The 12,703-nt window shown below is 54.8% G+C and overlaps 3 protein-coding genes across 3 annotated transcripts; 1 reads left to right on the forward strand and 2 right to left on the reverse strand.

Moving 5' to 3' along the window:
• The first annotated feature begins 1,899 nt into the window (after nt 1-1,899).
• Nucleotides 1,900-5,019, forward strand: DPM2 (dolichyl-phosphate mannosyltransferase subunit 2, regulatory). The gene is made up of 4 exons (XM_037797364.1): nt 1,900-1,968; nt 2,268-2,357; nt 3,180-3,282; nt 4,315-5,019. The coding sequence occupies exons 1-4, from the start codon at nt 1,966-1,968 to the stop codon at nt 4,371-4,373; spliced, it is 255 nt and encodes an 84-aa protein (XP_037653292.1). The 5' UTR covers nt 1,900-1,965; the 3' UTR covers nt 4,374-5,019.
• Nucleotides 5,020-7,704: 2,685 nt separating this feature from the next.
• On the reverse strand, nt 7,705-10,555 carry LOC119505226 (ral guanine nucleotide dissociation stimulator-like). Its single transcript, XM_037797876.1, has 2 exons — nt 9,740-10,555; nt 7,705-8,404 (listed from the first exon to the last, which is right to left on the reverse strand). Exons 1-2 carry the CDS (start codon nt 9,879-9,881, stop codon nt 8,256-8,258), a joined length of 291 nt encoding a protein of 96 aa, XP_037653804.1. The 5' UTR covers nt 9,882-10,555; the 3' UTR covers nt 7,705-8,255.
• Nucleotides 10,556-10,756: 201 nt separating this feature from the next.
• LOC119505225 (ral guanine nucleotide dissociation stimulator-like) lies at nt 10,757-12,684 on the reverse strand. The gene is made up of 4 exons (XM_037797875.1): nt 12,562-12,684; nt 12,279-12,400; nt 11,512-11,704; nt 10,757-11,340 (listed from the first exon to the last, which is right to left on the reverse strand). Exons 1-4 carry the CDS (start codon nt 12,577-12,579, stop codon nt 10,942-10,944), a joined length of 732 nt encoding a protein of 243 aa, XP_037653803.1. The 5' UTR covers nt 12,580-12,684; the 3' UTR covers nt 10,757-10,941.
• Nucleotides 12,685-12,703: the final 19 nt, after the last annotated feature.

Consider the following 12,703-nt stretch of genomic DNA (forward strand, 5'->3'; position numbering starts at 1 on the left):
CCCAGGATAGGGAAGGTGTACCTGCCAGTGTTTTCTCTAAGTACTGGCTGCAGTCTTAATTATCACCACCTTTATTACTCCAGATTCCTGGTGAGGAAGCTGAGGCCTGGAAGGACGGTTACTTGCCAGTTTCACACACCTATTAAGTTGCAGGGCCTGTATTTGAACTTGTCTCTGACCTCAGAGGACTTAATCTCAGAACTGAAGTTCTAACTAATGCTCTACAGACTTACTCAGTAGTCAAGTGTGCCTCAGGGCAAATAACTTGTCTCTTAATCCTCAGTTTTCTCAGCTGCAAAAATGGGGTTTGGGATCAAATGAGAAAGTGGGTATACAAGCTGCTTTGCAGGAGGTGCTGAGCATGTTCCCAGGCCCAGGCTGACTCCAGGGCTTGGCCTGGGCCCCTCACTCCCTGCCCTTGACTGTCCCAAGTCACACAGCAGCGAGGCGGGCCAGCCAGACTCATGAAACCTGAGCAGCCAACCCTGTGAACTGAGGAGAGACAGCATTCCAGACCCTGGAGCTGGAGGAGAGACACTGAAGATGACCTGGCCCAACTCTCCCTTGTTCTGGGCAGAAGGGATAGGGAAAGGGTCTGCCCACGGGGCCAGTGTGAGGTAAGGAACTGGGCTATGGATCAGAAAGTATATAGCTCCTATCAGCTTTGCAGGGGTAGCCCCCATAGTCAGAGATGGGCTCATTGCCGCTGCCAGCGGGAGCAAACCATGCCAGGCTCAGACCCTCCCCACCATCACGGGAGACAGCCTCCACACAACCTCTAAGGGAGGCCTGGAGTCCCAAGATGTGACCCTGTAGCACTCCAGAATGTTAAAAAACAAACAAAAACCACAGAATCTTAAAGCTCATTGACCAATTCATTCAGTAAATAATTACTGAGCTCCTGCTTTGTGCCAAGCCTCATTCTGGGTGCTGGAGTTACAGCAGTGACCACAGACCCTACCCTCAGGAAGTGCACAGTCAGGTGGGCAGGACCACCAAGTAAATCAGCTAATTAAAACACAGTGACAAGTGCCATGATGGAGATGCACCCAGGGCTGTGGAGCACAGAGGAGGGAGCCCCTGCCTCCAGCTGAGGCCCCTGGCCTCCCTCAGTGAAATGTGATGGGTGAGGAACAGCCAATCCTGTGAGCTGTGGGGAGACAGCCTTCCAGACCCTGGAGCTGGAGGAGACATCAAAGATGTCCTGGCCCAACTTCCCCTCGTCCTTGGCAGAAAGGGCCTCCGAGATAGGGGAAGGATGTGTCCACGGGGCCAGTCTGAAGATCCATCCGAGCTGCTGCCACACTAGGCCAGATGGTGAAGAGGTGGGGAGGCTCCCCTAGCCCCACCCCTGCAGTAAAGAGGGGACACCTCCAGGGTGGACAGCGAAATAGAGTCTGTCCGTCGGCCAGGTGATGGTAAGGGGCCCTCTCATTGCCAAACAGAATCCCCATCCCCGTAGGTTCGGGCCAGTCCCTCTGTACCCCTCGCACCAATAAGTTAGGGCTTCCGGACCAGGGACCAGGACCTTCGGGTTCTGGTGTCGGTTTCACTGCTGACATGGCTGGTGACCACCGGCAAATCTCTGTTCCTCTCTGAGCCTCACTTGATCCATCTGAAAAATGGGACTGCCATTCCAGCCTGGCTTTGGGACGCTGAAATATTTAGGGATGGGTTTGGTTTCTGGAGTGGGTCCAATAGGACTAAGGCCATGAGGGCCAAGCAGTCTGGGTTCCCAACTCGGTCCTATTCTCTAGGGGGAATTCGGGCAACAACCTGCCCCACAGTCCCTTGAGAAACTACAATTCCCGACATGCAAAGAGGAGGCGACAGCCTCTTGATCTCGGGCATCGGCTCCTGGGCCTGGGAACTACTACTCCCGGCGTGCCCCGCGTCTCAAAACAAGGAGGACCCGGATCCGGAACCGGAAGAGGCTTGCTGCTCTCGCGGCGGAGCGGCGGGGAGATGGTGAGGTTGTTGCTGGGTCTTGGAATTGGGGGCCCCTCGGGTAAGGGTTCGGAGTACACCCAGGAGCTGGGGCTTCCGCCCTCGGAATTGGGATTGTCCTCTCGCGGGCACATTGTACGGATGAAAACACCTAGGCCCGGTACCCCCATTTCCAACCTAGAAACCGATAACTAGTTAACACTCAATAGGTTTCTTGAATGAAGGAAGCTTTAGAGCATAATCAGGCTGCGACACCCTCGCTCCATTAATTCACGTCAGTGGAGAGTCACTTCATCAGCTGAACCTTCCCTTTTCTCCAGGCCACGGGAACAGATCAGGTGGTGGGACTTGGCCTCGTCGCTGTCAGTCTGGTCATCTTCACCTACTACACCATCTGGGTGGTTCTCCTGGTGCGTCTCCCTTGCCCTCTTTTTATCTCTCCCCATCCTCGGATCCTGAAGCCGACCTAATACCGTTTAAGCAGCTACCATGTGTCAGTCCCAGGCTAGGTGCTTTACCTGCCTTATCTGGTTACATCTCCAGAACCGCACTATGAGGAAGATTCTGGTGGTGTCCGCATTTTATAAATGAGAGGGCTGAGGCTCAGGGAGAAGGTTCTGACCCAAAGTCTCATGCGTAACCACTGCACTGTGAAGCCCTGTTTTCTGAGTTGCTTTGCCTTTGATGGGAATTCTAGTCGTTCTGATTATTCTGTTGGCTCCTGAGTATGGCCAGTGCCAATGGATTTTGTGAGAGCCTTTAGGATTTTTTTTTTTCTTATGAGAAAATTTGTTGGTTATTGCTTAAGGAGTGCAGTGTGTTTGGAAGGCAAAATCTTGTAGAACTTGGTATCCTTTGGAGAAAAATGTTAGTAAAGAGAACCTTGGGCCCCAGGTTGGGAATCACTGGAGAATTCCTCATTTACCCCTTTCCCCTGCCAAGCCATGAGTGCCCTAGGGCAGGTCCCTTGTCTTCTGTTCACTGCCAAGTCCCCAGCACAACCCAGAGCAGGCACCAAGCCAGTGTCCAGTAAACAACCATTAAATAAATGAAAGAAGGAAACAAATCAAGAAATCCAAAATGCCATCATCTTAAAGAAAAACTGATGCTATCCCAGTGCCCTGAATGGAGTCAGCCTCTTAGATGGAGGAGGTGGGATGTTTGGGCTTGGGGAGCTAGATGGGCCTAGGCAAGGCAAGTAATGCTCACTAGAGCTCTGCCCTCGGTCCCAGCCATTCATTGACAGCCAGCATGTCATCCACAAGTATTTCCTACCTCGAGCCTACGCTGTTGCCATCCCGCTGGCCGCAGGCCTCCTGCTGCTCCTGTTTGTGGGTAAGTCATCACTCCCTTGGTCCTGAGCAGGGCTGTCTAGAGGGTCCCCAGGAATGACCCTCTCCCACCCCTGAACATACTTGCACACTTTGGCACATGCTATATCCCTACTTGAGGGTTCTTATCCTCATCTCTTCCCTTGGGGTTTTCCGGTTCATCCTTCAAGGCTGGAGGTCAGTAACCCCTCTGGTCTTTCTGATGCCTTGAGCTCATTGGTCTCTAGTGGGAGGTCTCCCTTTTCCCTGCCCCCACCTCCACCACCACCGTCATTTTGTTCACACCTCAATCATCTCTCACCCTCTTGTCATCCTGGTTTGTAAGCCCTGCACCTCTCTATCTCCCAAGGTTTAGTGTTACGGGTTCTCAAGGGGCCAGGGATGTCTTTTTTTTTTTTTAATAATAAACTTTTTATTTTGAAATAGTTTCAACTTACAGGATAGTTGCAAAAATAATACATAACCCATACAGAGACTCCAACATACCCCCATCCAGATCCCCAGATCCACCAACTTTAAACCTTTTGCCACATTTGCTGTATCATTCTACCTATCTGTCCATCCATCCACCGATCTGTCCATCCATCCATCCATCCAAGGACTGTGCCTTAACTATTACCATGTCCCTAGCACCTGACACAGGGTTTAGCACTGAATTGGTCTGGATGAGTCAACAATCAGATGACTGGTTGATCCTAGATGGATGGATGAGTGGGTGGATGGATGTAGATACTGAGTGGGCAGGTGGGTGAGTGGGTTTGTAGGTGGGTGAGTAGATGGATAGATGGATGGGTTTTGTTCTCCCACAGAATCCCAAACACCAAATGCAGTGTCTTGCATGTGGTAGACACTCAGTTGGTGTTTGTTCAGTGAATGTGAGTGAATATATAGCTTGGCGAATGACCGGGAAGATGACCAAATAGTCTGGAGGGTGGCAGGGTAGGTGCATGGCCCCTGGGTGGGGATGGCCCTGCCCTGCCCTGCCAGCACCCCTGAGCCCGGATCTTATCCTGCCTCGCTGGTCTCTCTAATCCAGGAGTGTTCATCACCTACGTGATGCTGAAGAACCAGAAGGTGTCCAAGAAGGCTCAGTGAAGGCCCAATGGGGAGGAGGCTGCCTGCCCCTTCCCTGCTTCCCTTCGCAGCAGGGACAAAGGATGGGAGCCAGCAGGACCGGTCCAGACACTGAAGCCTCTCAAGCCTGGCTGCCCTGCAGACATCCCATGGGATAGAGCAGTGCACTACTCCCCCCGACCACAGCCCCTGACTACTACTCCCCTGCTCACCCTTCCAGAAGCCAGGATGGAGGGGTACCTGGAAGTCTCCTTCTCACCCCCTTCTGGCCCAGGACCAGAAAGATGCTGGTCCTCCCCACCTCACCTTTAGACTTCCTGTCACTTTTTCCTCTGGGTTCTACTCTCTTGCCTCAGTTTCCCTCCTTTCACACATTTAATGTTGGACTTAACAGGCTCTGAGGCAACATGCAGTCTCTCCCCATCATACTCTGCTCCTCCATGAAGGCAGTTTTACCGAGCCTGACACAGCCTCCAACCCTATAAGGACTTCTAGACCCAAAAAACCTAGGGGAAGGTCTGTTATACCAGGATCGCCACCAGGCATCAGGGTACATTAGGGTGACCACACTGGGCCCCCAGACTGACAGCTTCTTTTCTCTTCCCAACCCCCGGGCCTCAGAGCTGGTCTGTTTGGAGAGTTTAACAATAAACATTGATCATGTGTTTGTCCGTGTGCCACTCCGGACTAGGGGAGCTCCTGTGGGTGGGGTGGGGGGACAGTCATCTCAAGTCAGAAGATCCTGGTTCATGCAGTGACAGGGCCTCAGGTGCCTTCTCTGGACCAGACACGGGATACAATGGGAACTGGAACAGATGTGGCTCCAGTCCAGTAGAGCTCATGGCTGGGGAGTTGGATCTGGACAGTTGGCATAAGTGCTTGGAGAAGCTCAGAACCTCTGTTGCCTTATGGCTGGGGTGAGGGTGAGGGGCTCTGGTATCGCAATCTGCCCAAGGCAGATTATCCCCCCCAACACACACCTCCCCTCGATTAGCTTGGCCAGCATGTACTAGCGTTTCAGGGACCCTCAAGCCAGTCTCTTAAAAGCCCAAGCCCATTGCCCATCTGTTGCTTGCACACAACGGAACCCCAACTCAGCCTGGCCCTGAGAAGCAAGGGCTGCAGCTAAGCTGGAACAGGGCTGGTTACACTGTTTTCGGGTGGGCTGATCTGGCACAGCAGGCTAACTGTGCCCCCCCAAACATACACACTGGGCAGCTGACTGTCCTGTCCACCACAGTGCCTGGTAGAAACCCCTCCATCCCCTCAAACCTCAGATGTTCACTCTTCCTCCAGTAAGTGGAGGATCTCGTCTCCCCAATCATAGAGAAAAGAGGCCAGACACAGTCACACCTGCCCTGCCCTCACCTGTTGCACCTTCCCCTTTGTTTTCCAGTCCCAGGCAGAGCTACCCACTGGATCCTCTCCCACTGCTATAGCTCGAACCTCCTGTCACCAAAGATCCCTCTCTACACGTCCAACCTCTGCCTCTCAACAGGACACTCCAGTTTCATGAATGTGCGGCAGGCTCCCATTGTTCCATCCATCCAATACTCCCCTCTAGGAATCTCCCTCTCCTCCCCTTCACAGCCAAACTTCCCTAAAAGGCATCCACACCTGCTGTTTGCGTTTCCTCACTTCCCCCTGTGCTTGACATCCACCCACCTTACCACCCACTCTGGGAAGGCTGCACCCAGTAAGGCTGTCTGTTGGGCTGTCAGCACCCCCCTCCCTGTGCCAAACTGTCAGTCAGAAAGAGAGACACCCTATTACCACCTCCAGGGGTAGCAAAGAGCATACCAAGACCTGTCCCCAGAAGCAGTGCTCCTAGGGGCCCAGCCCACTCCATGGTTTGCAGGTGTCGGGGTCGCCAACAAAAGCATGACACAGGCGTTTCATGGAAAAGCATTTACTCACCTAGAGGAGACAGAGCAAGGCCAGCCCCCCTAGAGGCATCGGCTCCCCAGGACCAGTGGGTCTCAATCTGTGGCCTCTGCAGGGGATGGTCTATGCACACGTCTTGTGTCACAGTGGAAGGACATCACTCCCTCCCTGCCAGGAACAGATGTACCAGAGGTGAACAAATGCTATAAAATGGCCATACTTTAACTAGACTGTCTCCCACTGCTATTTCCATATGCTTGGGGCCAAAGCAGAAGGAGTGTGCTGTCAGTCCTCTCTGCTAGGCGATGTGTTTTACCTCAAGGAACTCCCAGGAAGGAAGTCAACCCACATTTATCATCCCATTCTAGGAGCTGGGCAAGCATAGTCCTGACCACAGGGTTTATTTGTGGGTCAGGGGGAAAGGGAGAAGGCTGTGCTCAGACCTTCCCCTACTACGCAATCATGGCATTTAGTCTTTAAATCCAAAGGACATTTCTCTAACTCTTCTGCCACATTTGGGATATCCCTGCGACCCACCCTGCACTCACCTGCAGCACTGACTTGGGGTCTCTAAAGATCCGTTCTCTAGTTTACACGTCTCTTGCATTTGTGCCCCTCTGTTCTGCCATGAGATGGTGGGTTCTTCGTGTCCGAGTTGTAGCCTTCTCACCCCCACTCTCCTTGGGTGACTCATCGATGCCCAGGCCTGTCTCTAGCTCAGCCCACTCCTCTTAGCAACAGATGCACTGTCCATGCACCCAGCCGCCTACCTGACATCCCTATTGGATGCCCAGTGGCACCTCAAATTCACCCTGTCATGAGCTGAATTCATAGGCTTCCCCCCAAATCTGATTTGCCCCTCACAACCAGCATCATCCTGTGTCCCTGACCCCAGCCTGGAAGACATCCCTGACCCCGGCTTTCCTTCACCGCCCACCCACACTGGCCTTTCAGTTCATGGCCCTTTGGGCAGTTTCCTCACTAGTTTGTGCCAGGCACTGGGCCAGGAAATGAAACAGCCCTGGTCCCTTCCTTCCTGACACCCACATTCTAGGGGGGGAGAGGTAATAAACCAACAAATGATCACGGCGATTTCTGATGCCTTCATCTCTGTTAAGGGTGATGTACAAAATAAAACAAGGTGATGTGATCATGATTCAGGGTAGGGGCAAGGCTTTTCTGAGTAGACGACAAGAAGGAAAGGTTCACTGGCCCTTCTCCGTTCCCTCACAGACAATGAACTGACAACCCTGCATGACTGCTTATTTGAATGATCAGGTGAGAGCCAGTATCTCATTCATCTCAACACAGTACATGACAGAACAAACCCTCAACTCCGAAGCTTGAAGAAAAGAAGATTTAATATAATACTAAAGCCTAACATTTCCTATATACAAAAAAAAAAAAACTACCTCTCTCCAATAGGTATGTATTTTCTGCCCAATATACCAAAGTTCAATAACTGACCAATCCTCCCCAATATGCCCTCCCACTACCTCCATCTCCAGGGGTCTCATACACCCCAGGAAGCAGTGGTGCATGGCCCTTGCACAGCTTCAGATTTAAGGTCTGTGGCACCCAGCTGGGTGCTTCCTCCATCAATGGGTAAAGCCTTACAGAGTGAAGAGGCCTCTGCAATCCCTGGGATGAGGGCCTGGGATGGGTGGGAGGAGAAGCCTCACTCCGGGGAGGTCCTGATGATAAAACGTTTGGAGCAGCCTGAGGAACACTGCAGTGGGGTGAGGCAGGGCAGGAACCCCAGGGAAGGTCATGTGTGGGGACCCATGGCCCGAGGAGGGGGCAGTGAGTGGTCCACAGGAGTCTGGGTCAGGCTGTCAAGGGGCAGGGAGATGCCAGCAGGAGGAGAGGTTCAGGGCTGAAACAAGGGTCAGGGCAGGGAGGGCTCAGCTGGCTGGTGGGGAGGGAAGTGCCCACCTGGCAGGGCGATGGCACCCAACCAGCTACACATGGGAAGATGACCCTGAGGGTGGCGGCTGTCAGGGCCAGTGAGAAGCGGCTTCACTTCTTCTTCCCTTGGAAAAGGGTGAACAGGCCACCCTTTTCCCCTTTCTTCCCCTTGGCGGAGGTTTTCTTAGACAGCAGCAAATCATAATTGCCTGAAGGGTCCATGGCGTAGAAGATATTGGCCCTATCTGGAATCTTCATCCCTGGAGGAGAGGGAAAGACAGGTGGTCACCTCCACCCACTGCACACCCACAAGGGCAGGCCTGTGCGAGAGACATGAGTCCCACTATCCAGGTCTAAGACCACCAAGGACCCCTCTGAATGACACTTGCCCAAAGGCAAAAGTCAAGAAGCACTGAACCAACAAATCTTGTGAAAAGGGGACTCTGTCTTTACCAGGGTCAACCTCAGGTGAGAGCTGTCAAAGGCTCCCCCACCTGGACACCTCACTCCCCAATCCTAGATCTCTTTCCTGCTGGGCATCTTGGAGCTGGTGGAAGCCTTCTAGAATGCAGACATCTCTCCTGAATCCCACACTCCTCGGGGCAAGGTGACTGAGGACGAAGGAGGGGCAGGCCAAGCCCAGGCCTCCAGAGCAGGGGACCAGGGGGCCTCCAAGCCCAGGGAACCTTAAGCCAGCACTGACTTCCTCTCTGAACCTCTTTTCCACCTGTCGGCTCTGGCCTAGAGCCTGCTGGGACACAAGGCTGGGGCGGACTCACTGCTCCAGGTTCAATTGTGTGGCTCCTTCTCTAGGTCCTCATCCTCTCTAGGCCTCACTCCTCCTTTTCTGAAACTCGGGGTCCCACCCACCCTGCCTATCTCACCACAGTGGTGCTGGAAGATGAGAGAGGATTTAGGAAACCACCTCCAGGGTGTCAGAAGACTTTCCCTGGGCTAATGGCTGAGAAAGTGTGACCAGCTCACCAAAAAGGAAATACAGTTACCCTTTATGGTGCGTGGATAGACTGTGCGCTCTCAAACGGAGTGGTTTCCTCTCCCGTTGGGGATGAGAAACAGGCACGGGGGTGTAACTGCCCCATGGACCCAGACCCCAGGCTGCCCGGCTCTCAGTCACTGCTGTGGGGACTCGGTGGATTCCTGGAGCCTCTGAAGGGGATCAAGGGGAGTTTTTTCTCTTTTGTCATTATAATATTTCATATTTGAAATTGGTGTGCACAGCCTCTTGTTTCTTTGGGATGCACAACTGATCCCACGCTGGCTAGAGGGTCCCTCAAAGTGGAGAATGTGAACGTGGCTTGATGTCCACTGAGCCAAGGAAGGAGGCCTTTCTCTTGGATCTCACTGACGTCAGCTTTCCCCTAGGACCCCCACTGTTTGGACACACCCAGGGAGGACATATGTCCGGGAGAAGGAGCCGGCAGGAGCAGTCGCTGCAGGCACCGAGGGCACCAAGATGCTGACCACTTCCCTTTTCACGGGTTTTCTGGGCAGAGGGCCTGGGTCCCGGGGGCTGGGAGTGGGGTGCTGAGGCCGTCCCCCGCACAGAGGACTTCTTCAAGAGCCACCTGACCTACTTCTTTTCGGTGAAACAATTTGCACCAGCATGTAGTCCTCTGGATCTTCTTCCTCCAGGAGATGCTTCTGCAAGGCTTTGCGGATGAAGGCCCGGGTCCTGTCTTGGCAGGTCAGCTGGGGTATGTCGGGGGGACAGGCCATCAGGGCTCAGACTGTGGAGCCAACTCCCACAAGGGCAGTGGCCGGGGTCCCTCTGGGGCTGTCTCCCCAGGGAACACAGGGCTCTGAGCTTCCAGTCAGCCTGGGTGGACAGGGGCCCCACTGCTTTCCTCTGCTCCCCTGAGCCACCTCCAGGAAATGAGGGTGTGTTTTCCAATTATTCCTTCCCCATCACCTTCAAGAAATACACATCTGTCTTATAGCTCCCTCAGCAGGATAGAGCCCCTCCCCTCTGGGTCCTCAGTCTGCACAGCTCCTCCACCTCAAGGGCCCCAGGGACAGAGGCCTCCATAGAGGATGGTGCTGGAGACGGATGTGGACACTCTCTGTGAGCTCCTCCCACCACACTGAGCTATTCTTTGCACTCAAGGACCAGCCCTGCTGAACAGGCCCCTCCAGGATCACAATGTGAGTGAACTCCGAGAAAGACATCTAGTCCAAGCCTGGGTGTCAGTGAGGAGGGGGAGCTGGACACCCACAGGGCTACCACACACCAGGCCTGTGCTGGTTCAGGGGACACACCCCAGCGGCCTCACCCCGAGTGCCTGGGCACCAACCAGACTCAGGCAAAGAGTCACACAAGTGACAGCTTAGTTACAACCACCCGAGTCCCAGGTGACAAGGGAAGTAGAGAAAGGCACGTGTGTAACATGGCACCTCAGCAAGCCTGTGTGGGTGCGGGCTCAGGTGTCTCAAGCAGCAAATCTATCCAGGGTCTGGTCCCCTCACGGCCACTGCCCTGGGGCAGCCCCTCCTCTCCCTTCCTGGGGGGCAGCAGCAGCCCCTAACTGACTTCCCAGGGTCTGCACCACTCGGGGCCTGATGTGACCCAGCCCCTGGGGCCTCCTGACCTCACTCATGCCCCCTGACTCCTGTTCCTTCACCTCTGGCCTCCTGACTGCTCCTAAGTTGGGGCAGACATGCTTCAAGCCTGGATATTTCCAGGCTGTCCCCTCTCTCCCCACCCTCAGGGGCTGCCTCACTGAGGTCGTCCCAGGCTGTGCAATCTCAAGGTGAAGCCTCAAACCCACATCCACCACCCTCAGCCCTGACTGCCACTGAGCACCCGCCTGTGCTCCTTCGGGATCTGCTTGTGTCTCTGTCCCTCCCAACCCGCTAGCTTGTGGGCACCAGGAGGGCAGGGAGGGAACATGTCAGTTATTCCACATCCACTGTCTGAACGAGTGAGGGGCCCCCACGCACAGCTGCCCACCCGGCTCATCATCATGCTTTTGTAAACATTTCCGTTGTCCATGTCCACTCTGACTCGCACGATGCATTTGTCGTCCACCATCTTGTTATAAATTGGCAGGAATTCAAAGGGTATCTGGGTTCTCAGAGGGGCCCTCGGCACGGGGTGGGCCGAGGAGGAGGTGGTGCCACTGGATGTTGAGGTGACACCGGGTGACTCCGGGGATGACGGGAAGGTCGACTCCCCAACCTGTGGGGGGACAGCAAGGTCAGAAGCAACCCTGGAGCCTGCAGGACACCTCTGGCAAATGGCAGGCTCCAGTGGGGCTTCTAGGAGCTCTGTTTCTTACTGGGGACCCCTTGACCACTTGTTTAGGGGGACATGGGGAAGGGCCTCCAGGGAGGAGGAGCGGGCAGGCACCTGCTTCTCCTGGCCATCGGGGAATTCGGAGACAAGGGCCATGCCTATCTCGAGATCTGGCTTTGAGGCGTCAGCCACGTGTCCAGGGAATGAGGTAGCTGTGTCCCCACTGCTGAGGTCGGGGCCACTCTGGAGCCAGGCCCCGGACTCTGTGTTGCCACTAGTGCTGGGCTCAGCACTGGGTTCCTGAGGGCTGAAAGGAAGGGCGGCTTACCTGGGCTGTTGCCAGGGACACAGTCTACACCCTCATGCTCCCCTTGCACTCTGGGCTCAACCAACCAGAGAATTCATTCAACATCTCCTATTTTCATTGAGGGACACCAAGGACCAGAATGATGGTGGACTCGATACTGTCTCAGGCCTGCTCAGGTGTGGAGAGGGGACCCAATACTAAGGAATCAACACCCTGAGCCCATCCTTAGCCCAAAGGGACACTGAGCCCTGAGGCATCCCTGGATTGGGAACACACTCAGTTCTCCCAGGCATGAGGTCCCCTGGGAGGTCTGGGGCCTGGGGTATGTTGCTGGCCAACAGGGCTGGGGGCTCCAACTCACAAGACCAGTGGTCGCTACAGGGCAAATGGCTGCTGTGAGGCTACCAGAAGCCACAGCTCAGGGCTCCCTCCCACAGTCTGATCAGGAGTCTGGGTGCCCCAGGGGTCCCTCGGCCACAGGTCTGATGGGACCCAGAGTCAGGGCCACAGGCTCTCTGGACCTGGCCTGTAGGAAGATGCCCCCAATTCTGTCCACTTTCTGCCCTGGCATTACCACTTGGCCTCGCTGAGCTGTTCCACGTCCCCAAAACAGGCCCCAAGTTGCTGCAGGGGTTGACAGTGGGTCTCCTTGGATTCCGCCTGGAGGTGCTGGATCCTCGGCATGACCTGTTCTCCCTGTGGCGAGAGGGCAGGAGAGGGTGGAGAGGTCACCAGGCTGTCAAATGGTGGAGCTGGGATTTGGACCCAGATCACTGGACTCCAGTCAAGGAGTGGCAGTTCAGGGACACCGATGCCAGAACAGTTCCTCCCAAGTCCGCCCAAGCCCAGATGCTCACCACCTGCATCGGTGTCATCTGTTCGGCCACCAGCCTGGGGGGGTCCTCAGAGAGGGGGGACGTCACCTCCTTCAGACCATGCTCCAGGCACTCAGGGGAGCAGCAGGAAGGCTCTGGTGGTGGAGCAAGAGCTGGCGCTGAA

The sequence above is a fragment of the Choloepus didactylus genome, chromosome 10, assembly GCF_015220235.1.
Source record: "Choloepus didactylus isolate mChoDid1 chromosome 10, mChoDid1.pri, whole genome shotgun sequence".
NCBI lineage: Eukaryota > Metazoa > Chordata > Mammalia > Pilosa > Megalonychidae > Choloepus > Choloepus didactylus.

Coding starts and splice junctions, on each gene's coding strand:
- DPM2 (XM_037797364.1), top strand. Junction 2,358..3,179: donor CCATCTGGGTGGTTCTCCTG/GTGCGTCTCCCT, acceptor CCTCGGTCCCAG/CCATTCATTGACAGCCAGCA. Junction 3,283..4,314: donor CCTGCTGCTCCTGTTTGTGG/GTAAGTCATCAC, acceptor TCTCTAATCCAG/GAGTGTTCATCACCTACGTG.
- LOC119505226 (XM_037797876.1), bottom strand. CDS start 9,881: ATGGCCTGTCCCCCCGACATACCCCAGCTGACCTGCCAAGACAGGACC. Junction 8,405..9,739: donor AATTGTTTCACCGAAAAGAA/GTAGGTCAGGTG, acceptor CCTCTCCTCCAG/GGATGAAGATTCCAGATAGG.
- LOC119505225 (XM_037797875.1), bottom strand. Junction 11,705..12,278: donor CAGCTCAGCGAGGCCAAGTG/GTAATGCCAGGG, acceptor CCTTCCTTTCAG/CCCTCAGGAACCCAGTGCTG. Junction 11,341..11,511: donor CCGATGGCCAGGAGAAGCAG/GTGCCTGCCCGC, acceptor GTCCCCCCACAG/GTTGGGGAGTCGACCTTCCC.